Here is a 25,235-nt window from a genome sequence, read left to right as displayed (position 1 = left end):
GTGTAAAGTTGGTCGTGTAAACTTATGGTAATAAAATCGTTGTTTCCTAGCTGTTGTTTTATAGAATTTAATAATGTTTGGCTGTTTTGTAAATTAAACGAATTAATAACTATTCAAATTATTTATTTATAAACACAATATATTATTAAGAAAATCAACACTATAAAGTTAACTTACTTAGAATTAGGTATAATTTAAATGCGTCATTTTTTGACTTTTCTCTTAAAATAAATTCCAGATAGGTACACTCATTATTTATTTCATGCACAATGCGCATTACCGAATAGCTGACGATTTAAAATATAAACTATGTCTGTGGAAACATCGATTTAGATGGAAGTAAATATGAGTAAGTAACAGTTATTACTGATTACGTTGTCTGTGAACAGCACAAGCCTCATCATATTTATTTAAAACCCCCTTATGTAATTGTGTGTCAGCGGTGTATCCCTATTTTTTGCTGTTATCTTCTCCCAAATATATCATTGATAACGAAAAAATACTTATAAATATATGCTTAATTTTAATTATTTTCCAAATAATGCTTCTGCTACAAAATTGTAAAAGGCCATAGTAAAGTTAACGGAGATCATTTAAATCGAAAATATTTTTCAGACATCATATTCTATTTGTTAGATGTAATCGTCATCTCAATATCATCTTTGTCGAATTTCTTAATGGGTGAAAATTGTGGAGTGGTGGGTGCAGTGTCCTGTCCGTGTTCCACCGACGCTGTGACTAGCTCGGTGGTCGCGGTGGGCTCAGATCTGATGGAAGCTGTTTCACGTTTAGTCGGCGAACTGTTGTTCGACTTGCTACGTGGAATGCGGCGCGATGACTTTTTCACGTACGGTGTGAGAATCTGAAACATATTAAAAACTTGAGTTACAGTCATTGCGTAATTAACAGTAGTTCGTAGACAGGGAAGTGAATAGACAGACAGAAAAAAAGAACGCACTGCACCTCTTCCCTGTATTAAGGTTCGGTTGAATAATAAACAAATCTGGATTCCTGCAAATGAATTCTATAATTTTTACACACATGGATTAAAGTATTCGAAATGTTATTTCTACACACAACAGAAGCTCCGTCTGCGTGAAATTTGTTTATCACAAATCACACGGGAATCATGATTGTTCCGAGATAAAAAGTAACCCATGAATTCATTAACGGCCAGTTTCTTCATCACAAGTAACAGTCAAAGTAACGTCATAAATCAAAAGTGACGGTCTTATTCACTAAAAAATAAAGTCCTCTTTACTACTTTTACTGTTACTTTAGCTTTACATGAAGAAACTGGCTGTAAGAGTTAAAAGTGAACAGAGAGTTTAATGTGTCGCGAAGCTGAAGTGGCAATGGGCGGGGCACATAGTTCGAAGAGCCAATGAACATTGGTTTCTCAAGGTGCTGGAATGGCGACTCCGCACTAGGAAGCGCAGTGTTGGTCGACCCCCCACCAGGTGGGATTCGCTGGACGCAGGCGACTCAGGATCGTGATGTTTGGAAGTCCCTACAAAAGACTCATGTGATGATAATGATGATAAAGAGTGATGGCTATAGTATACCTGCTGCGGGTCCTTGAGGTAGACACCCGTGCGTCTGGGCTGGAAGTCGGGTGCGGCGAGGCAGCGCGCGAGCAGCAGCGCGGCGGCGCACGCCCAGCTGGCCCAGGCGCCGGCACTGGCCGCGCGCGCCGCCGCCGCCCGCCCGCCGAAGCTCCACGACACGTTCACCGAGCGCTCCAGGTACGGGCCCACGGACGAGCACCTGGGAACATTGGGGAACTATTGTAGCGTATTATCCATATAAATATTATTGTATAATCATTTTTAGCGTATCCATATAAATATTTAGTTCGTAGATTATCCACAACTTGACAACGTATCAAATTGTAAGTCGACATGTGGCCTGCACATGTGGCATGCAGGCCACACTAACAATTAACAACTCAAGAACACATTACTAACCCAATGAATTCAATAATATTAAAACAGTTGAACAGTAAACGGTGGTCGATAAACACGCTTTTCTTTGCCTCCTTACCTTCTAACTACACGCGGCAAACTATAACAATTTTAGAAAAGCGAAGCGGATATTAAAGTAAAATGTGTTTAGCTTTAAAGATATTATGAAGTGATAAGTTTTTTCGAAATATATAATATAATTATTTTTTTTTTTTTTTAGTTTGTGAAACAACATAATTATTTTTTATAATAATTTGAACACCTACTTAATCCAAAAAAGCAAGATTTGTAATTGTAGTATAACTTTGCGGTACTAGGCATAGCGCCATACTAGGCCATCTCCTTAAAAAAAATTCATTAGTCCACTTGTTTAAAAGCCAAAAAGAATAGGTAAGTTTTAGATTACCTACCCAATTCTATATATTGATTTCATCGAAAGATTTAAAACAAAACGTGAAAGTAGGTAGGTCGGTATATTCTCTATTACTTTTTCGTAACTGTTTAAATGTATTTAATTTACTTATAATCATTAAACAGAACGCCATCACTCAACATCCTCTAACTAATTGAGGAAATAAATAATTATTCGGTATGCAAATTTAAGCACTTGTTTCCTGTAAGTGAGAAATGCAATTAAAATTTATACCCAACTACTTCACTTTCAGCTCTGCTGGGAAACATTTAGTACATGGCGATAACTGTGTAACATTTTATTAGTATTTAATTAATAATTAATTACCAAAAGAAAGAAAGTAAAGCCCTTTTCACGAAAGAAGTCCCCCAGACGCTGCGCTAATGTCAATGGCGTTCATTGTCATATTTTGGTAATGGTTTTAGCCGCGAGATTTCTTTTATGAAAAGAACTCTACCTACACTGCATAATTTAGAGAACGTAACCTACAAACAATATTAAATTAAACCTTTAAAACCGTAATGTTCTCATAGGTCATTTGACGGCCTCCGTGGCGCAGTGGTATGCGCGGTGGATTTACAAGACGGAGGTCCTGGGTTAAAAAACAAAAAAAAAGGTGGTCTTTTCAACAACTTTAGGAAAACGGAACTTTTCACGGAAAATATTTAAAAACTGAAATGTTTTATTACTTAACATTTTTTTTTAATTTGTCGCAAACTTTACCTAAGCATAGCAACTTAGACCATTTAAATAACTATAAAAATTTATAGTTGTGTGTAGTGTATGGACATAGAAAAATTTTAATGGTGTTAAATATTTTCGATGTGTGAGTTTACCTCGACCCCTTCAAAAAACGACAGACATTTTTGTTCGCGAATTTGAGTGCGATGCATCTCCATTTTCTAATTCCTCTATGCATAGCAAGCACCGTGTTCTGTGTCACGGGTGTCTGCTAATTCTACTGTTCGCAACTTCGCAGTAGCTAATAATGACTCACGTGGTGGTGTTGGTGAGGTTGTGGAAGGCGGCGCAGAAGAGGTGCAGGCCGCTGTTGGTGCGCGTGAAGCTGTGGCCCGTCAGCCCCACTGCCACCAGCGCGAACAGCAGCGCCGGCGTCAGGATACGCCACGGCTGCTGCAGCCTGGACACGCAATTGACATTCATATTAATAGGTACCTATTATTTTTGACGGCCTCCGTGGCGCAGTGGTATGTGCGGTGGCTATACAAGACGGAGGTCCTGCGTTCGATCCCCGGCTGGGCAGACTGAGATTTTCTTAATTTGTCCAGGTCTGGCTGTTGGGAGGCTTCGGCCGTGGCTAGTTACAACCCTACTGGCAAAGACGTACCGCCAAGCGATTTAGCGTTCCGGTACGATGCCGTATAGAAACCGAAAGGGGTGTGGATTTTCATCCTCCTCCTAACAAGTTAGCCCGCTTCCATCTTAGACTGCATCATCACTTACCATCAGGTGAGATTGTAGTCAAGGGCTAACTTGTAAAGAATAAAAAAAAAATATATCTGCGCGTGGAAAGGACAAAAGGGTGTTATCGCCGCGTTGCAATGACTTACGGTACGGACGGCTTTCGACGGTGTGCTCGTGGCGTTCGAGCGTTCCACATCTCTTGTTGTGGCGGGGAGAGTGACTTGAGTGGAAAAGGGGAGTGTTTGTTAACAGTCAAAGGTACCTTTAACCCTACACACAACGTTCACAAGTGCGTGACTTCGCTCAAGCCTGCCATTCTAGGGTCTTATTTTGGTTACAGTTTGATTTGTTAATTAAGTAGTCCTAACAAATGTTGTGAGTCATATTCTTTGCTCGACATTAGTTTTCTTATTTTTGTAATCACTTCTGAGTCTGCTAAAAATTATCAAGGAAGCTATACTCGTAGGTACTAAACTGAAATCTTGAATTGGGAGCATTTACTCTTCCACTGCGCGTGATTTATCAGAGTTATCACTCAGTTCAGTATAACAAATGATTTGAAGCCATCCTATATGATGTAATTAGATAGATCGATATGATAGTTATTTATCTCTATGCCCTGTTTTTGTTACATCCACCATGGAAGCAATTTAAAGATGTCAAAAGACAATGAGCAAGAAAGATTTAGCTTGTGTAGATACTATTATATTGTATTCTAAGGATTTAGATACCTAGTAATCTTGTTACTTAATTTTAATTTTAAATGTACTTATGGAATAAAACTTTATTTATTACTACTTTCAATAAGTAAGAAGAAATAGCAATATAGAAGTTCCGCGGTTACGGGACTGACTCAACACAGATAGATTTGGGTACACGGACTAGGTAGGTACTTTAGATAGGAAGTACGATTCCCACCTCTTGGACTATTGTCGCGTAAAGGAGTGATAAATTAGGAGAGAGATAAATTAGGAGTGGGTACTCCTAATTTATCTCTCTCGAACGCGCGGGGGGGTGAGACGTGCCGGACGTGTTTATGTTGTTCCGTTGTTTATTTTTGTTTTGACTGTTAATAATGGAGAAATTAGTTGCTGCGGAAGTGTTAAAAGGGTTGCAAACTATTGTTCTACCATTAGAACTAAAAATAAATTCACTTTTGGAAATAGTTCGTTCACTGGAGGCAAAAATAGATGAGCAAAATGAGAAGCATACAGCTGCCGAGAAGCAAGGTAGGCAGAAAAATTTTGCCAGCCAGCCAGGTGATAAAACTGGAGGAGAGAGACAGCAAGCCGCGGCATCGACCGTGAGTACTGCAAGCGGCTCGCGAACTCCGACGACGCAGCGAGAGCAGCCGAAGACTCGACCCGAGCCGACCCGAGCATTGCCAGCGAGGCGGCGACGAGCGCTTGCGAACACCACCGAATCGCCGCGAGAACAAGCCCAGCCGATAATGCAGCAGAGTGAATTACCAGTAGCGCCACCTGTGGATGCTATTTCGAACGTAGAGAAGAACTCGATGAATGCACCTACGGTGACAGTGTCCGCTGACGTACCGGTCGCCGAGGCGCTAGATGGTAATGCGTCGGACTCTCACCAGTGGCGCATTGTTACAGGTAGGCAACGTAAAACGCCGATTAGAGGCGCGGGGCAAGTGGACGCCGAGTTGGTTGCGGTTGAAAAAAGTAAACAAATCCACTTGTGGTCATTGAGGCATGATGTTACTGCAGAGCAAGTGCAGTCTTATATGGCGAGGAAATGTTCAACTGGGGCACCTTATACTGTGCAAAAACTGCAGTTGAAACACACGAATTATGCCTCGTTTGTAGTCAATGTGCCGGAAAGTTTATTTAAATTTTTCATGACAGCTGAAAATTGGCCGCCGAATACAGAGTTCAACGAGTGGTTTCGTAGGCGTGACAGCAGAGATATTAGTGAGGCCGGCCGGCCCTTTTCAAAGTCAAAGGCGTAGGTCTAGTAAAATCTCAATTAATTATCAAAATGTAAGAGGTCTACGTACTAAACTTGAGGATTTTTGTTCAGCAATTGTTAGTTCACCAATGGACGTTCATCTTATTAGTGAAACTTGGCTCACCGAGAGCATGTTGGACTCAGAAGTAATTCCTAGTGGGTTTACCATGCTCCGGTGTGATAGGAGAGACAATCGGCGAGGTGGCGGGGTAGCTATAATAGCACGGTCAAAGTATACACTTCAACCAATGAGTGTACCGTGGGATGATTCCTTGAACAGTGAGGTGATTTGTGGCGGTCTTTATTGCGGAAAGACATTAATATGTGTATTAATGGTTACTTATATACCTCCGAAATCTACTGACGGGAATTATTTAATGGTTTACGAGTGTATAGAAAAAATTGGCTCCCATTATAGCGAGAAAAACATATTAATATGTGGTGATTTTAATTTTAACTCTTCTTCCTTTAATGCTAAGTCTCAGTTTGAATTTGTATTAACTTTTTGTAAACTTGAGCAAGTTAATGACATATATAATGACAACGGACAACTTTTGGATCTTGTACTTATTGGTGGATCATTGAGCCAGGTGCTAGTGCAAAGGGCTGAAGAGTCACTACTTCCACCCGATGCATACCATCCTCCGCTTGAGATTAGTTTTGACTGCGCACCGGATTGTACGCTTAATAATGGTTTTCCATCAAGCTTGAAAACGGAATGGAATTTTAAAAGAGCGAATTTTAAGTTACTCTATGAGCGCTTGGGTAATGTTGATTGGTCACCTTTGTATGCCATTTTAGAGCCTCAAAGAGCAATTGAAATGTTTTATTCAATTTTTGAATCCTGTTTTGTTGATTGTGTACCTTTCAAACAATGTCGATATGGGGAATCGAGATATATATATCCCGATTGGTATTCTTTCAACACTAAGCGAAACATAAAGTTGAAGGCGCAATATCATAAGTTACTGAAAGCCACTAAAGATCTGTACTATCGACAATTATTTGCTGAGTACCGATCTTTAGTCAAATCGAATATTAGGGAAGATTTTGAACTATATAGGTGTAACATGGAGCGGAACATAAAAAGTCAGCCAAATATGTTCTGGAACTATATGGCATCGAAACGTGCGAGGAGACGTAACCATAAGATTGTACATGAGGGAGAATTGGTGCCACAGGAACAGTGTGCGGAACTATTTGCAAAATATTTTAAATCTGTGTATGCGCAGACACCTCCGCGCCTGTGCGTAGAAGAGGCAGTAAAAGCAAGCGGTGGGGGTAGTGAACGTATACACATAGATTTTATTCATATTGGTGATGTGAAAATGGCGTTAAATAAATTAAAGCCGAAATTTTCTGCTGGCCCCGATGCCATTCCGCCATATCTAGTTAGGGATTGTAGAAGTGTATTGTTGTTTCCATTGCATTACATTTTCGATGTCTGTTTTGGAAATTCTTTCTATCCAGACATTTGGAAAACATCTAGAGTAGTGCCTGTTCCCAAAAAAACTAACAGTGTGGAAGTCAATAACTTTAGACCTGTTGCAGTACTGTCAGTATTCGGAAAGTTATTTGAATCAATATTGGAGAGTCGAATTAGGAAGCAGTTTGAGTATCAACTTGCTGATGCACAACATGGGTTCCGTGCAGGTCGGTCAACTTGTACTAATTTATTGTCTTTCTGGACTTATGTGACTGGAGCTGTGGATGGTAGTTCACAGGTTGACGCAACTTACTTTGATTTTCAAAAAGCGTTTGACGCAGTTGATAATGACGTGCTTCTTAGTAAGTGTGCGTCGGTCGGATTTACACCGTCATTACTTGAATTCTTTTCCAGCTACTTGAGAAATCGGAGACAGTACGTACAGTATGAAGGACATTGCTCGGAACCATATTTCACTCATTCTGGTGTGAGTCAAGGAAGTAACCTAGGCCCGTTGGAGTTTTTAATATTGATCAACGATCTACCCAATGTGATAACCCGCGCTAGGTGTCTACTATTCGCAGACGATTTAAAAGTCTTTCTTAAGGTGGAACGCGCTTCCGATGTTCAATTTCTCCAAGACGACATAGACAATGTGTTGCAATGGTGTAATCGAAATAAATTGTATTTTAATATCAATAAATGCGCAGTAATTACGTTTAGTCGAAAGGTGACACCAATTATTGGAAATTACAAGTTAGGTGACACTAATATTTTGCGTGTGACTGCTATTAGGGATTTAGGGACAAGTATGTCCGAAGACTTATCATTTCGCAGTCATATACATGATATTTGTGGTAAAGCCTATAAAACTCTTGGGTTTGTACTCCGGCAATCACAGCATTTTAATTCGATTGCTATAATAAAGACTCTGTATAATGCGTATGTGCGGAGTAAACTTGAATGTAATGCCATCATATGGAGTCCGTTTGAGTGCAAATATATTGATATGATAGAAAAAATTCAAAAAAAGTTCATTCGTTGGCTTTATAGGAAACAATATGGGTACTCAGTGGGTTATCCTACTATTTATCCAAGCGTCTTCCTTCTGGGTATGACAGGGTACAATAAGCTTGAGTTGCGACGTAAAGTAGCACTGCTACAGTACATAATACATTTAATTAGAGGCGAAAAAAGTAATCCTGTCATATTAGGGTCGATAGACTTACATGTTCCCGACAAGTATATAAGTTGCCGACGTCGCCAGTTATTTGCGGTGCCGTGTGGCAGAACTAAAGTAAGCCAGCATGCGCCGCTGGCTCAAGCGCTGCGCCTGCTCAATGATCTCACTAGTAAAAATTTAGAGATTGACATTTTTCACACTCCTGTCTATCAGATTGTAAATAAAATAAAATTGTTATTAGAATAGATTTTATGTATATGACATTTTTAATTTTGTTTTTTGAATAGTTCATTTTGATTATTATTATTATTATTATTATTTTTGTTTTGTGTATTTTAATCGTTGACTATTATTATTAATTTATTTGAATTGTTTAATTTTAATGTATTTGAATTGGTTAATATTAATTTATTCTTAATTTTTAATTTGATTGAATTTGAATGTATTATTTTTAATTTTTAATTTGTTTGAATTTGAATTTATTATTTTTAATTTATTTTTTTTTGCTTAATATTCATTTTGTAATTTAAGATTTATTGTAGTAATTATTATTCCTGATTGCTCGAGAAACGAATTGGGAAACTGTAATGTTTCTCTGGGCACTTGTTATGTATATAAATAAATAAATAAATAAATAAATTTATGACTCATCATCATCATTATCAGTCGATGAACGTCCACTGCTGGACATAGGCCTCTTGCATGAACTTCCAAATAAAACTGTCTCGAGCCGCCAGGATCCAGCGGCTCCCTGCAACCCGCTTGATGTCTTCGGTCCACCTAGTGGGGGGTCGGCCAACACTGCGCTTTCCGGTGCGGGGTCGCCATTCCAGCATCTTGGGACCCCAACGTCCATCAGCTCTTCGAATATATGGCCTGCCCATTGCCACTTCAGCTTCGCGACTCGCTGAGCTATGTCAGTCAGTGACTTTGGTTCGTCTGCAGATCTCTCATATCTTATTTATAATAAGTATAACTTAATAATAAGAGACTAATTTTGAAAAAATTTAGTTATGTTGAAAAAATATTGACGATTTATAATCATTGGCACTGAGCACACACAACTCTGAAAGGGATTGTCACTGTATCAACTTGTGCCGCCCATTCTTCGTAATGTATGAAACTCGCTGCAACGCACGTTTATGTAAATAACTTAGCTTTGACTTTGACCTACGTACCCAGATCTGGAGTATCCACCTCCCGGGCACATGGTGAAGAAGGTCGCCCACACCGCCGCGAATATCATCGACATGATAGGCATGTACTCCGCGTACTGGCAGTCCGAGTCCCATCCGAAGATGGTGCGCGACGTGTCCAGCACTAGGCGGTGACTTTCATTTGCTGTAAGGAACAAACGACTTTGATGTTGTCACAACTCTATAATAATTAGGTACTAGTGGACCTCCCGCGATACCACCCGCGTATAGTTCCGTTTCCCGTGAGAATACGCGAATAAAATATAGCCTATATTACTCCCTAATAGTGTAACTTTCTGTTGGTGAAAGTATTTTTCAAATTGGTCCAGTAGTCTTTTAGTTTTTTCTTTACATACAAAAATACAAATTATCCTAAATTAGTATGTAATGTAGAAGTAGAAACTTAAGCTAACTTATCTTACTTATTAACAAATTACAAATCAATTCCAAGTGGAATAGTGGCAAGAATACTGGCTGCATTTCCGCGCTGGACAGTCAGGCTGATCCTTTGTACAAAAAAATGAAGCAGCTCTTTTGTTCGATTTCAAAGTTCAATAACTTGAATTAGATACATTAAGTATGAGTAAGCTTGTAATTTATAGTAATTGTTTAATTTTGTACAAAACTCTGAAATCAGAATGTAGAAATGAAAAGGTGTAATAACTTGGTTTTAAAACTCTCGCCTTGTGCCTCTACTACTTAATTTAGATTTTACATATTTTTAGGAGACAATATAAATACTCAAAAAGTTAAAATAAGTGTCTTTTATTTCTAAAGCAACTCTAATTAGCAACTTGTTTACTTACCAGAAATGAAATTGACGTCACTCTCGTTAACTTCAGCATCAGTGTCATTTTGTCTCGTGTTGTTCAAATTGGTCACGTCTCGTTTAGTTAATGTGTCATTTTTGTCTCCATCATTGGTCACGGCACCTTGGACGGGTACATTTTGAGCATCTTTTACATTTTCAGTTGTAACATCACTGTTAGCCAAAACTGTATCATTTATTGAGCTAATGTTTGTTGGCACGGGTAGTTCGATGGAACGGAAGGCCAATTCTCGTGGGAAGAGCACGCAGTGGTTATCAACTAGTTCCATGGTGTTTCGCAGGAACACATAGTTCATAATACCGAAGATTCCTGCCATTGCATAAAGTATGAGGTGCCATGCTGGAAAAGGCAAAAATTAGATTAACAATAATTAACGATTTTTTTTATATTTCTAATTGTCTACCTATGTAACCAATAATGTAATGTAATATTGCTGCCACCGTATATTACGAGATAATAAATAGTAATATTACCCCGAGATTAATTGTCTCATCTATTAGGTACCTACCTATTATGGAAGTAGGTCCAACTTATAGTTAATAAGTACCTAGTTCTTAATCTTACAACAAAACTACTACTATTACTCTTTGTAATTTAGCTGTGGTATTACTATCTATACTAATATTATAAAGCTGAATAGTTTGTTTGTTTGTTTGAACGCGCTAATCTAAAGAACTACAGGTCCGATTTGAAAATTCTTTCAGTGTTAGATAGCCCATTTATCGAGGAAGGCTATAGGCTATATATTATCCCCGTACTCCTACGGGAACGAGTACCACGCGGGTAAAACCTAGCGGCGTCAGCTAGTTAGAGATATTTTTTCTCATTTACCTACTTATAACCCTTTGAGTCTCACGTTACAGCTGTAAACTCACACCAACAACTTTATTTTTTTTATTATATAAAACTTTGATAGACATGATAGATATCGTAACTTCGATTATCTTCGATGATTAAAAATGCTACCTGTATGTGGCTGTCCAAAATATTTTAAATTGATGAAAATCTTGGAGTAATCTTGGAGATGACTATTGACTATGCATAAAATTACGCACCGAACCACCAACAACTTCTTTTTTGGGAACAAACACATGGTATTTGTATGTTAGCGGCATAGTCCGACCTCAATCCACGTAGTAGATTAGTAGCTATGTTATATAACGCTAGATGCTGTACGATATACCTATTTATATCTTTTATTATCATCTGTAGGTAGGCCAACATACTTTTATACAAGGCCAAATCTAAATTTTGACTATAGGTACGAGATTTGTAACCGACATCGAAAATTCGGCGACAATATTTTTTGTCTTGATATCAAGCCCATCTAATGAATAATAAAATTAATGAGAACTTTATGTTCGATTTACCTATTAATTTATATGGTACTAGCGGACGCCCGCGACTTCGTCCGCGTGGAAAACAAATGGAAACTTTCAACCCCTATGTCACCACTTTAGAGGTTGAATTTTGATAATTCTTGAATCACATTGTATTTCTTATTTTTTTCAGCATTTATAAACACATTTTTAAAACTGTGACTTTAATAATGAAGTACTTTCCATACAAACTTTCAACCCCTATTTCAGCCCCATCTTATTTTATTTTCGCAATAAAAAGTATTCTATAACCGTGGTCTCTAATCGTGCCAAGTTTCATTTCAATTCATTCAGTAGTTTTAGCCTGTTACAGTTTTATTACGAGTAGATAGATATAGATATGTGGTATAAGTAGATATTAAGCTTTGTTTTCGAATAAATGATCCAGTCAAAATTGATGTTTTTGAAATATTATAATAATAATAATTATTGAAAATCCTTTTAATGGCGTTTTTATCTGAAAATTCTCGTTTGTTAAGTAGACGTATCTGTTAAGGGAAATTTTTGCATTTATTTAGTTTTCCTTTTATATGGGAGTACACCTGAATTCGAACCTGGGCCGACGTTGTATTGGCCTGTGGGCATTCCCCTTTGATGTAAAACACTTTTCATCTATTTAACAGATAGGTGAAAGTCGTTTCTAATACGAATACACTCGTAACAAGCACGCTTGTCGCACTCTGTCCTGCCTGTCATCGTTCTCCGCATCGCTGCGCAGACGAGGACTGACGACTGAGTATGCGTTTTGTTTGTAATTAAGCCCATCCGTTTACGAACTCACAGATATACAAAACTAGCGGACGCCTGTGACTTCGTCCGCCCTTATAACACTGGACCTGTCGCAAAATCTATTCTAAGTGGACATTTTCTAACTATTAACTACCTCCCTGCCTTTCATCAATGTACGTCAAGAGACCCTTCGCTTTTATACATTCAGAAGAAAAGTAAATTATGTGAAGCTTAATACTTTTTGCGGGTTTGTTAAAAAATAATATACGTTCAGTAATTACTTAGTTCTCGAGTTCCTTACCTTTCCAAACGTTAAGATGCCTTGAAGCACGCTCCTCTAGGTCACAGTAGTCGTGAAGCAGTAAAGTCATTGTGACTGATGCTTATCTTGTTTCCATTCTGAAACAAAATTATGTAAATGGTTTTATTTTGTACAAATAACAAGCAATTTTTGTTGAATTATTATTAGTACTGTTTTGACGGCCTTTGCGCGAGTCATTTTCCGTTTACTGTTTTCCTTGACAACTCAATAAGACTTACTAACGGCACGGCAGTTAAATTGGTGAACGCAAAACCCGTGAGGTCTTTGGTTCGATCTTCATCCGATAGACTCGTAATCTAATCGTAACTCAAGTTTCACTTCGTCAGAGGATAAATGAAAAGGGGGGAGAAAAGAGTCTCTTGGAGTACTCTAGTCGTTAGTAGACATAAGGAGGTACAAGCATCGCTTAGGTTAAACAGATGCGATAGTACGACCATAAATATTCGTAATGACTCATGTTATGCTAATACAGTACTAGCTGACGTCGCGCGGTTTCATCCATGGTTCCCGTTCCCGTAGGAATATGGGATAATATATAGCGTATAGCCTTCCTCGATAAAAGGGCTATGTAACACTGAAAGAATTTTTCAAATCGGACCTGTAGTTCCTGAGATTATCGCGTTCAATCAAACAAACAAACAAACAAACTTCAGCTTTATAATATTAGTATAGATTCTGTGCATAATTTTTCCTGCAGTATTTCTGAAGATTAGCTTGTGGACGCCACTAATACGAGTAGGTCTACCAGTTGCTGATAAGATTTTCCTTCCGTCCGATTTCAATATATTTAACCTTGGACCATTGTCCATTATTATGTATTCTGTCCCCATTAGGGATGATTACAGTTTTTTAAATTGTATATAAATTAAGAGTATGCTTATAGTAAAGCAATTTTGTAGAAGTAACAGGGTATCTGCGATCATTACTTCCGGAGCTACGGAGATTCAAAGGGTCAGATTTGCGGCGCTGCCACGGATCCCTGGAAAACGCCCCATACAAAGTGGTACGATTTAATGACGTCGTAGGTCATAATGATCGATAAATTTGTATCGGCGCGACGTTCAAACAAAATAACTAATATCTTTGTTATTAGTGCGTTTATGTATATTGATAACACAATTCATGTAAGGAAGCTAAAACTGTATGAATTTTCATTTAATTACGATAAAAGATTTTTGATATTATTAAAATTTTATAATCTTTTTTATTTTGCAAATACTTATCCAGACAATTTTTGCTTTTTATGTATAAATTAGTTAACATTGACCTTGTTTACCCGAATGTATCGTAAAAATCAATATATTCAAACCAAGGTCATCATCCCAATTACGTAAGAAAATCCTATTATTTCCATTGGCTTCCTTAATTCCTTAATCACTTGCATTTTTCCAAAAAGTATATAATGTGAGTGCCATCAGATTTGGGTTCCGTAAGGTTTATTTAAACGCATATATTATTGATCTATCTGAATTGAGCAACGAAAGTATGACTAAATAATAATTAAATATTGTGCTTATTGTTAGTAGCTAGATAGAAAAACGCGTTCCCAATCCCATTGTGAAAATGTTTATTTGATACTGACATGCGATTGGCGCGTAATTAGCGAAAAAGTTATGTCCAGTTGTTATTCTCTATGGATTTGGATGTACCTACCTACTTACGTTATATTGTACAGTTCATTTAAATGATATTTTTATCAAATTAAGTTAGGCTTATATTAGGTAGGTTAACCCAATAATTTTGTACTATAGATAAATGTTAGGTGCCTACAAAATAAGCGCAAATAATTATCGGAATTTAGCTACTCCACTTTTGTGAAACTATACTCCACTGTTACCTACTCCTCTTTTTTACCTTACCTTTTTTTACTCTACTCCACTGTTACTCCTCTTTTTTACCTTACCTTTACCTTACCTTTTTTACCCTAATCTACTGTTACTCCAATTTTTTTAGCTTACATTATATATTTCAGGAAGTCTAAAAACTAGTTTTTATACTTCCTGAACACACAACTCGACATAGTAGACAATACTTAGGTATTATTTGTTTAAATAACTTTCGTAATTTAATAAGCGACTAAATGAAATTAAGACAATTATTCACATTTGTCCGCCTCATTTTTAATGCGCTATTGCCCTATCTTTAGTATAAATAATCATTGGCTATATCTTAAAAGTAGATGTTTTTTTTTTTGAAAGAAAGATTAGATGTTTTAAGTTAGTGTTTTGTCGTAGCACGACAACATGTGCCTGCAATTTCACCAAACCGAAACAAAGCTAGATACCAGCGGCGAAGAGCTCATGCAAGCCGATTCCCACCGGGTTACCTTTCAAAATCCGTGCATTTTCATTGTTGTACTGTATCTAGATACATGAGAAATCATCAGAGTTTGTATCGCGGTATATGAATTTCCTTTCTTTCTAAATTCCATTCTTCGCCACTGCTAGATACCTAAGTACATTGATTGTCGACAAAAAATTGCCATACTGCTCTTAAAATGTAGGTATTTAAGTATACAATACAACAATATGAAACTATTAATACTATATTAAAACCTATTACAATGTTTAGCGTCACAGTCCCGCAGTCGGCGCACCCATCAAGGTTAACTGGTTTTGAATAATTTGATGTTCAAATTGTAATGTTACCAACTGCATACAATACTGAGTACTGTATGTGTACACTATGGAGCAAGTTACAGAGCCTATTATTATACATAAGTAGGTTAGGTACTAGGTAGATAAAGTCTACCAAGAAAATAGTAACAGAAAATGAAAAATTTAGAATATTAAGTTCCAATTTTTAAAGGAGAATGCAATCGGTCATACGTAAAAACCATTTTTATTTCAAAATTCATCTTTATAAACCTAATTACTTTTACAGGATTCAATTTTAGTTATGTGCGAACCGGAGTATAACATAAAAACAAAAAGTACAATCGTTTTCGATCTATCGCTCATATCGCTGAATGCTACCAAGATTTAAAGGGCTCCCCATATTTAGGGAAATTAAATGATGAAAATTGGTGGTGGTGTCGATATTTACTCGTATGTTTCAATATTGAAATATCGATATATCGTCCAAAAAATTAGTAGGTAATAAATATCGATATTACGATATTTCATCAACAGCCCTAACTATTGCTATATTCTACCTACGAGTTAGAAGTCAGATTACGACAAACTCCCAACGAATATTTTGTTTATTTTTTTAAAGCATAATACTGGGCACATTTTTAATGTATTGGAGTGAGCTTGGTTGATACGTAGTATAGTTATAACCGGGTTTCCATACAAAAAACGACATTCTCCCTTAAATTCCTGCCATTGAGTCAGAATATATTGGTTGGTGCTATACCATGTCAAGATCAATTTAGTTCCCAACAATTAATATCTTATTAAATATTATTTTCCACATCTGTGCAGTATGGAGTTGGTGATCATTGACTCGCAGTCCACGTCCAGCCCATCGTAGACCAAAGTAAAACCTTCTTTTAGACTATCATAAATCTAAGAATATTCATCATAACAACTCATATTCGGCTACTATTGAGTTCGAGTCTCCTCTCAGAATGAGAGCGGTTAGAATAGTCCTTCACGTTGGCCCAATACCGATAGACTTCACAGTCCTAGAGAATGAAGAAAATTCTCAGATATGCAGTTTCTCACGATGTTTACGAATATAACAATCGCTATACAATTCATATTGAATTTCTTTTTTCGAAGTCCAAGGTCCAATACCAATGAAAATTCGTGCTTGAAAAAGTAATAAAAAAACTGAGACCCTTATCCCCTCCATCGGTTAAAAATCACCGATTAATTCACAACAATCTCTACATTCACCACAATCATGGACAGAACAAAGCCGAGATGACAAGCAAAAATATTTCATTTCGGCGTAACAGAAAGTAAACCATGCCATGTAACTGAATAAAATAACTAATTTCTTCCATTAACCTACTGAGCATCATCATCATCATTATATCAACCGATGGACTTCCACTGCAAACACATTGTAGCCTTTTGTAGGGACTTCTAAAAATTACGATCCTGAGCCACCTGCATCCAGTGAATCCCTGCGACTGGCTTGATGTCAGGCCACAGCCAGTGATGGGAGATTAACCACCACAGGCGCTTTCTAGTGCTGAAAATACTTGTGCCCGCAATCCAGGTCAGGTCAAGCTATAATAACTACGTGTCTGGCTAACTAACCAGTACCTGCTGGTGAATTTAGACAAAAACACATTTATCTGAATTAACCTTACGCAGTTCATTAGGCTGGCGGTGCGCCAAAAATCTTACCCAAGACCCCATTTCAAAGATGCAATACTGATTCATGATTCATTAGCCTTTAATATTAGAGCGAACTCGTCCGTTGAGATCATCCTATACCTTAACTAAACATACGTCACAGAAAACATGTATACTTATACAGTATTGAACATATATTCCATACGTATACGTACGGAATAAGAAGTCGTTGCCCATTATTTTTGAAGGCCTCCGTGGCGCAGTGGTATGCGCGGTGGATTTACAAGACGGAGGTCCTGGGTTCGATCCCCGGCTGGGCCGATTGAGTTTTTCTTAATTGGTCCAGGTCTGGCTGGTGGGAGGCTTCCGCCGTGGCTAGTTACCACCCTACCAGCAAAGACATACCGCCAAGCGATTTAGCGTTCCGGTAAGATGCCGTGTAGAAACGGGTGAGGATTTCCATCCTCCTCCTAACAAGTTAGCCCGCTTCCATCTAAGACTACATCATCACTTACCATCAGGTGAGATTGTAGTCAAGGGCTAATTTGTATAGAATAAAAAAAAAATTGATCCGCAAAGGGAACATTTATAGTACCTATGGGGATAAGCAACATTTATAGAATAATAGGTAATAGGTAGGTTACTCATATCGATCTACCCTCATCCAATCACTAAACAAACTAATACTAAAACAATATTTTGTTACCTGCAGTCTGACACCTAACTTTTATCAACGCACGGCAAAAATTACTGCACACCTTAAAAAGCATACAGCAGTTTTGTACAGAAGAAGGACTTTTGCTTTGCTATGATTTTTGCAATTTTGAGGGAGGGTAACTAAAATTCTCGCGGCGCGGTATTTGTTACAAAATTTCTCTGAAACGGCTTCTATTGTGCTTATAGGGTAGGTCAGAGAACCGGCCAATATTTAATTTTCATATCCATAAATGATAAGGGTAACCTATCCCAAAAATAAGGCAAAAGAATAGTATTAAGTAAATTTTTACATTTCGATTGTAGAAACACAACTAATTACCGAAAAGTGACGAAAACACAGGCCTTAGGTAATTTTCGAATTTATTCCAACGCCAGCATTGCAATAACATGTCAGTAATTTAAAAGAACGCATTCATCAGAACCCTTTTATACGCGAAAACCCTGCTTGGATTTGATTCAAAACACAGCTAGACAAATTCCAAGCAATTACACTCGTAGTAGGTATAGGGAACGTTTTGTACTCGTATGTATTTCTGTGCAAAAGACGATCTGAACTTTGTGAGGTCGTAGCCCTCAAGTTGAGAAGAAAAACACTTTTATTTGCCTGCTTATTTATGTTTTTCTCCCGAGTTCAATAACTCGAGTGCCAACGATAAAGCTGATGTAAATTACTGAGTAAAGGCATCGTATGGTTCATTACACTGGCGGTGATTCCTTAGATTTCTTCAGTTTCACTAAAAAGAATAATTTTGAGATTTCGGTTGAATGGCCTACGGTGTGGTACCTATGACTATCTTTGTATATATGTATGATGTAGTTAAGTATAGTCTATGTATTATTGCTTAATATTTATGTATTTAAATTACTTAACTTTTCTTATTTTTTGTGTGCGTATACCCGAATCGGTGCTTACGTTTTTTTTTTCTCTTCCACAGTGGTTGTCTGGAAGAGATCGCTCTTTAGCGATAAGACCGCCATTTGTACATTAGTTTCTAAGTGTTATTATAAGTTATTGTTTATTTTTGTTTTTAATGTACAATAAAGTATATTTCTTCCTCTTCTTCTTCTTCTATGAGCTATGATAGTAGTTAGTAGTTATTTTTATCCATAATTTGTAGATGTCTACATAACCATTAGTTTAACATCAAAACGATACGAATATATTTTAACAACACAGGACCTCGTTATTCAAAACCACACAAGCTACTCACTATGATCTAGTAAGCTGTTATCGACTCAATAAAAATTCTAAATCAATTATTGCCAGAATGCATTGTACATTGCTTAATAAGCGTGCAAGTATCACAATAAACATATATAAAAATAAATAATAATAATAATCAAATGAAACAATTCCTTTCAAATTCTTTAGAAATTCGTCAATCGTGTAATGTCCTTTATTTATGTGAACCACACATCTTTAATTAAAACTATTCAGAATAACCGCGCACGTATATATCCTTTGGGATCTTGATTATAATACTTTTATGAAGAGATCCCATGGGGGATTTTGCTTTAGAACAAAAACAACCCCTACCGACGCACCTACCGCCAAGCGACTTAGCGTTCAGTCAGGGTATGTTTTCTGTGGTCAGGGGTAGAAAATAGAGACCGTCAGAGGTGTGGGAATAAACCGATATCTCTTCAAAGTTCACCGGAAGTAGTCCTAGTAGTGGTGGTCCTGGAAGGTGAGAATTGAGATCGCAGTCAAAGGCTAAATTGTCATTTGAAAAAAAAACATACGAGTACGACAATTATAACTCTCAACAAGTCGTAATCTCATGAACTGCATGACGTAACGCCACTTTAAATTCGGCTGTAACCTCACATTGGGCAATAGAGTACGCCGCGACTTGCGACGCCCATCGATTTCTAACATCATGGCTTTCTTCTTAAACTTTAAACATACATATAAATACTAGCGGACGTCATCGACTTCGTCTGTGTGGAATTTGATTTATCTTTCTCCTAAAACTTTTATTCGGTAATCATCTCATTGCTGAGCTCTAGTCTCCTCTCAGTAGTGGTTAGTCTAAATATAGTCCACGACGCTGGCCCAATGCGGATTGGTAGACTTCACACACGTAGAGGATTAAGAAAATTGTCAGGTATGCAGGTTTTCTCACGATGTTTTTCCTTCACAGTTTGAGACACGTGATATTTAATTTCTTAAAGTGCACATTATTGAAAAGTTGGAAGTGCATATCCGAACCGGATTCGAACCTACACCCGCCGGAATCAGCGGCAGAAGCTATATCCTTTGGCCTATTACGGATGTAGATATACCTAATTCTGGACATAAAATCATGGCTCCTTGCTGAACGAAGGTGTTAGACCTATTTGATAAACATAACAAAAAACTTAGTCACCTACCTACCAGTGGCGAAGGATGGAATTTAGATGAAGGTAAGCCATCCCAAAGAAAAGGAAATTCATACAGCGTGATACAAACTCCGGTTTCTCAAATATCTAAATTCAGTACAAAAATTAAAATGCATGGATTTTTAAAGGTAACCCGGCGGGAATCGGCTTGCGTAAACTCTTCGCCGCTGCTACCTACCTAAACGTTTCGTGATCAGATGTGTGACTGACTACCGAAACCGCCAACGTTAGTTATTAAGATAATTGCATCAGAACATAATGTCAATACATGACACACGAGTGTAAACCAAACATAACACGTTCCTAATGGGATTTTGCACTTAATTACCTACCTACTGACTTAATTGCACAATGCCATTAATCAATCAATAATAGCTACACCTACGGAAACTATAAATATCGTTATTACCCATTGTATGCTTAAGGTTGTGTTATAATATAATTACGTCAATATAAACAATGCCTAAGTAATTGTTACAGTAATTAGATTGTCATATAAAAAATGTATGCGTCAATGTCAACGCGGCATCTTGTGAAGTGATAATCTTATAAAACGAGAGCCTATGACAGCTAGACCTTCCTCATTTTATAACAGCAGATGTTCGTCAGCCAACTCTTACCATAGGTAAGTAGTTAAATACGATAGACTAATGCTAATAGCCATCACAGTGAGAACTGTATTTCGCTGTGGTAGCATTTTCAAGGGTCTAAGTGAAGCGTATCTTTTGTTAAAATTCTCTCGGCATATTAAAATGAAAACGTTTCCCCAGCAGTGACATAGAAACCAAGGGCCCTGGTGCAAAAAATGGGACTCCACTAGGTACTATATGAACCTCAGACCAAAACCAATAATATTGTATAGGACCTGCCTCGCTAGACGTTACTTTTCTGTCAAAGTATATGATCAACGATCTAATGTGATTATAAAAACTGTCTCTATAGAATCGATGTTAAATAGTTGTAATCGTGTTCGTCATTTAAAGAGCTCCCTAAGAATACATTTATGTGTAATTGAATTGTGTAAAAAACGGACAAAAACTTCTAGTTTAGTATAAGATATATACTAAACTAGAAGTTATACTAGTTTTCCTCAGAAAATGACAGACAATTTTGTTCGTGACTATGAGTGCGATACAGGTCCTTCTATAATTGGTCTGAGATATGAACTGATTAGGTTAGGTTCTACCTAGACTGATCATCATTATCATCATCATATCAGCCGATAGACGTCCACTGCAGGACATAGACCTTTTATAAGGACTTCCAAACATCACGATACTGAGACACCTGCTTCCAGCGAATCCCTGCGACTCGCTTGATGTCGTCAGTCCACCTGGTGGGGGGTCGGCCAACACTGCGTTTACTAGTGCGGGGTCGCCATTCCAGCACCCCAACGTCCATCGGCTCTTCGAACTATGTGCCCCGCCCATTGCCACTTCAGCTTTGCAACTCGTTGAGCTATGTCGGTGACCTAGCTGGACTGGTATCCAGTAAAAATATTAAATTTGCAAATATTTTCCATAGCAGTTAGAAGGTAAAACTTTCGAATTTCTCTCAACAGAGTTGCCATGATTGTGGTTTTTTTTTTATTCTTTACAAGTGTTAGATTTTTAATTATTTAAATAATTATAAATACATAAGACAACATATAAAAACTCCTTCTTCCAGTGTGATGTCATGGCAAATGTTTTAATCTGTACTGTTTATTAATGATTATGGTTTTATTCTGAGGTTGGTTTGGTATTGTGGTATATACTCTATGTAAAAGAGGCGGACATGTGATTAAGTGGCGTGAAGTAAATTTAATTAATGTATTATCATCTACCAAAGTAACGATTTGTTTAAGAATGAGTAATAAGTTATTTGAAATACAGTTTATACATTCCAGCTTGTGTTATTTTATTCCATTACTATTACAAGTAAGCCCTTGACTACAATCTCACCTGATGGTAAGTGATGGTGCAGTCTTAGATGGAAGCGGGCTAACTTGGTAGGAGGAGGATGAAAATCCACACTCCTTTCGGTTTCTACACGACATCGTATCGGAACGCTAAATCGCTTGGCGGTACGCCTTTCTCGTGTGGTTGGTTTGTAGGGTGGTAACTAGCCACGGCCGAAGCTTCCCACCAGCCAGTGGTTGTACTATATCGAACGTGTTTTTTAATAGATACCTCTATACTATAAAGTTGACAGTTCAAGAATTGAACCCAGGATACTATAGTTCATAGCTGAACACATAACCACGGAACCAAAGAGGCAGCTTGTTTTACCACCTACTTAATTCAGAGGACCTCAAAAAAAGCCGGAGTGACGTAAGCCGAGGCGTCTCGATGACTACAAGGTCGGACACTCCAAGGATACGCGTACAAACTTAGATATGAGTATTTTATGTACAACATATGTAGGGAAAACATTTCTCTTTTATATATTTATATACTAGCGGACACCCGCGACTTCGTCCGTGTGAAACTCGCGTAAACTATTAACCCCTATTGTTCTATTAATATTATCGCATTTTTATATAAAAGTAGCTCCCGCGACTTCATCTGTCCTTTAACCTCCTTAATCCGGCCCTATCGAAAAACCGTTTTTAGCAGACACCTACTAACTATAAGCTACCTCTCTACCAAATTACATCTTTAAAGGTAAAGCGGTTTTCGAGATGAATGAACTTTCACGTTTATATATTAAGACCACTTAATCATTTTGCATAAATAACTCTAAATATGAACGGTAAAAATATAGAGTAAAAACATAACCCTTCTTGCAGTCGGGTAAAAAGGCGTTGGTGTATTTTTTTTTTTTGAAAAGTCCAAAAATTACTTTATTTTTAATGAAGATTTTAAGTGTTACGCTCTTTTAGTATTGTGTTAATACAGGCACGTATGATATGTATTTAGAGCCTGTAGTACCTAGACCTCCATCATTTGATAAAACTGAAAGTTTTTCTATTATTTATAAGTTAACCCTTGATTACAATCTCACCAGATGGTAACTGATGATGCAATCTGAGATGGAAGCGGGCTAACTTGTTAGAAGTTTAATGAAAATCCACACCCTTTCTGTTTCTACACGACATCGTACCGGAACGCTAAATCACTTGGTACGTCTTTGCCGGTAGGGTGGTAACTAGCCATGGCCGAAGCCAAACCAGTCAAGCCGAACATTCTCATATCACTTGGAATTAAATATTAAGAAAATTGCCTTTAACACTTGCACGATTGAAGGTCTGAAACTTTGGAAGTCCGGGACCTTCTATAATATTGACATCGTTATATTTCTATAGAATCATAGATGTCTTAGCCCATACTGTACGTAGCTATGTATCTAATATTAATACCCTAATTAATGCTACTAATTAATTAAATTTTTATTAGAAAAAATTGTATTTAGGTAGTAGGTATTCGTTCGAGTGTATATTTAAACATCAAAATTTTAAAAAAATATAGGCATTTACACTAATATAGTTGTAATCTGAAGAGTAACTAAGAAAGCCTACTTAGTAAAATCACAGAACACATATTATTATGTATGAAATAATTAATAAATAGGACAACTTGATAGAATCATAAAGAAGTAGCACTTACGATACCTATAAAATAAAAAATGAAAAATTTTCAAATACTTTACAAAACAAGTTCCTACTTTAAATCTAAATATGTAGTCGAATCGAAGGTATTCAATGCTTTAAAACACCGTTTCCACTTATCAATAAAAAGTATTGCTTATCACAAATTTTTATCAAAAAAAAAACAATCGTAAACATCACGGCATACTAACCTTTTATTCTCCATCCAATACGATATTCTAAGATCCCAGTAGCAGTAGAAAACAAAACTATTCACATTTTCATTAATGAAAATATTTTAACGCATAAACATGTTTTATTTAGGTTTTCGAGTTACCACAACGCGTTACTACCGCAGGAAATTCCAATACGACTGAACTCAGAAAACGAGTAGATGGAAAACTCTATGGACCGTACGCCGCTATCTCTCTCTTGTGTATGGAAAATGAAGCTGCTAGAAGAGGACAGAATAAAATTTTAGATTTGCGCATCTCAGGTTTATCCTGCTTTAAAATGCTAATGTGGATAGAGAGCCCTATACTATGATATACTGCGTGTGAAAAGGACGACTATTAGGTATAGACCTGCAATGTGTATGTTGTTTACGTGACGTAAAGTGTGATGTCATGGCAACGGTACGTCTACTTGTGATCCACAGAGCACTATAAAACTTTAAACACTAGCTTCTAAGGCTTTTTACTTTTATTTATGTCTCAAACCAAAATGGAAGCCGTAAACTAGAGAATTTTAAAATCTATTTCGATTACAGACTATTACATCTTCATATTACGTAAAAGTAGTAGGAATGAGTTCAGATCAATATATTAGACAAATACACGCTCGCGACTTAGTCCACATGAAATGCGGTTTTTGTAGTGATAACTTCATATGGTATGATAAAACGCATCGTAACGTAACGCGTTACTGCGCCACTCTGTCTGGCTTCCCTTTTTCTCACGTATACGACCTTTTGCCGAACGTCCAGATGTACACGTTTCTTTTTATACCCTGTGCTTTTTATCCTAGTACGGATACGGAGGGAATAAATGACAGATATAGCGGTATTTCCACTTGCGCCGCTATTGGTTTTAAGGGGAATATATCCCCGTATAAAAGTATATGATTATCTATACTAATATTATAAAACTGAAGAGTTTGTTTCATTGAACGCGCTAATCTCAGGAACTACTGCTCCGATTTGAAAACTTCTTTCAGAGTTAGATAGCCCATTTATCGAGGAAGGCTATATATATTTTATCCTTGTATTCCTGCGGGAACGGGAAGCAGTCGGGTGAAACCGCGCCGCGTCTACTAGTGATGTATAAATAAGGATCTGCTTAAATAATTGGCTTAATAAAAGTATGTTTCTTGAAGAATTAATAATTTTTTGTATCACCCTTCTAGGGCAAAATGTTCGCCGGTGTACCAAAGCGGCGAAGTAACATTTGAAGCTGTATTATTTTTTTGTATAACTTTTTTCTGTT

General features: G+C 37.2%; 1 protein-coding gene across 1 annotated transcript; it reads right to left on the bottom strand.

The window, feature by feature from the left end:
- Positions 1 to 106: 106 nt before the first annotated feature.
- On the bottom strand, positions 107 to 24,131 carry LOC112044343 (uncharacterized). Its single transcript, XM_024080162.2, has 7 exons — positions 23,964 to 24,131; positions 12,814 to 12,911; positions 10,381 to 10,743; positions 9,557 to 9,719; positions 3,374 to 3,517; positions 1,566 to 1,767; positions 107 to 862 (listed from the first exon to the last, which is right to left on the bottom strand). Exons 2-7 carry the CDS (start codon positions 12,881 to 12,883, stop codon positions 626 to 628), a joined length of 1,179 nt encoding a protein of 392 aa, XP_023935930.1. The 5' UTR covers positions 12,884 to 12,911; positions 23,964 to 24,131; the 3' UTR covers positions 107 to 625.
- Positions 24,132 to 25,235: the final 1,104 nt, after the last annotated feature.

Source organism: Bicyclus anynana, chromosome 21 (genome assembly GCF_947172395.1).
Source record: "Bicyclus anynana chromosome 21, ilBicAnyn1.1, whole genome shotgun sequence".
Lineage (NCBI taxonomy): Eukaryota > Metazoa > Arthropoda > Insecta > Lepidoptera > Nymphalidae > Bicyclus > Bicyclus anynana.
This window is presented reverse-complemented; position numbering and strand designations above follow the sequence as displayed.

Coding starts and splice junctions, on each gene's coding strand:
- LOC112044343 (XM_024080162.2), bottom strand. CDS start 12,883: ATGACTTTACTGCTTCACGACTACTGTGACCTAGAGGAGCGTGCTTCA. Junction 1,768..3,373: donor AACCTCACCAACACCACCAC/GTGAGTCATTAT, acceptor CAATGTTCCCAG/GTGCTCGTCCGTGGGCCCGT. Junction 863..1,565: donor ACCTCAAGGACCCGCAGCAG/GTATACTATAGC, acceptor AATATGTTTCAG/ATTCTCACACCGTACGTGAA.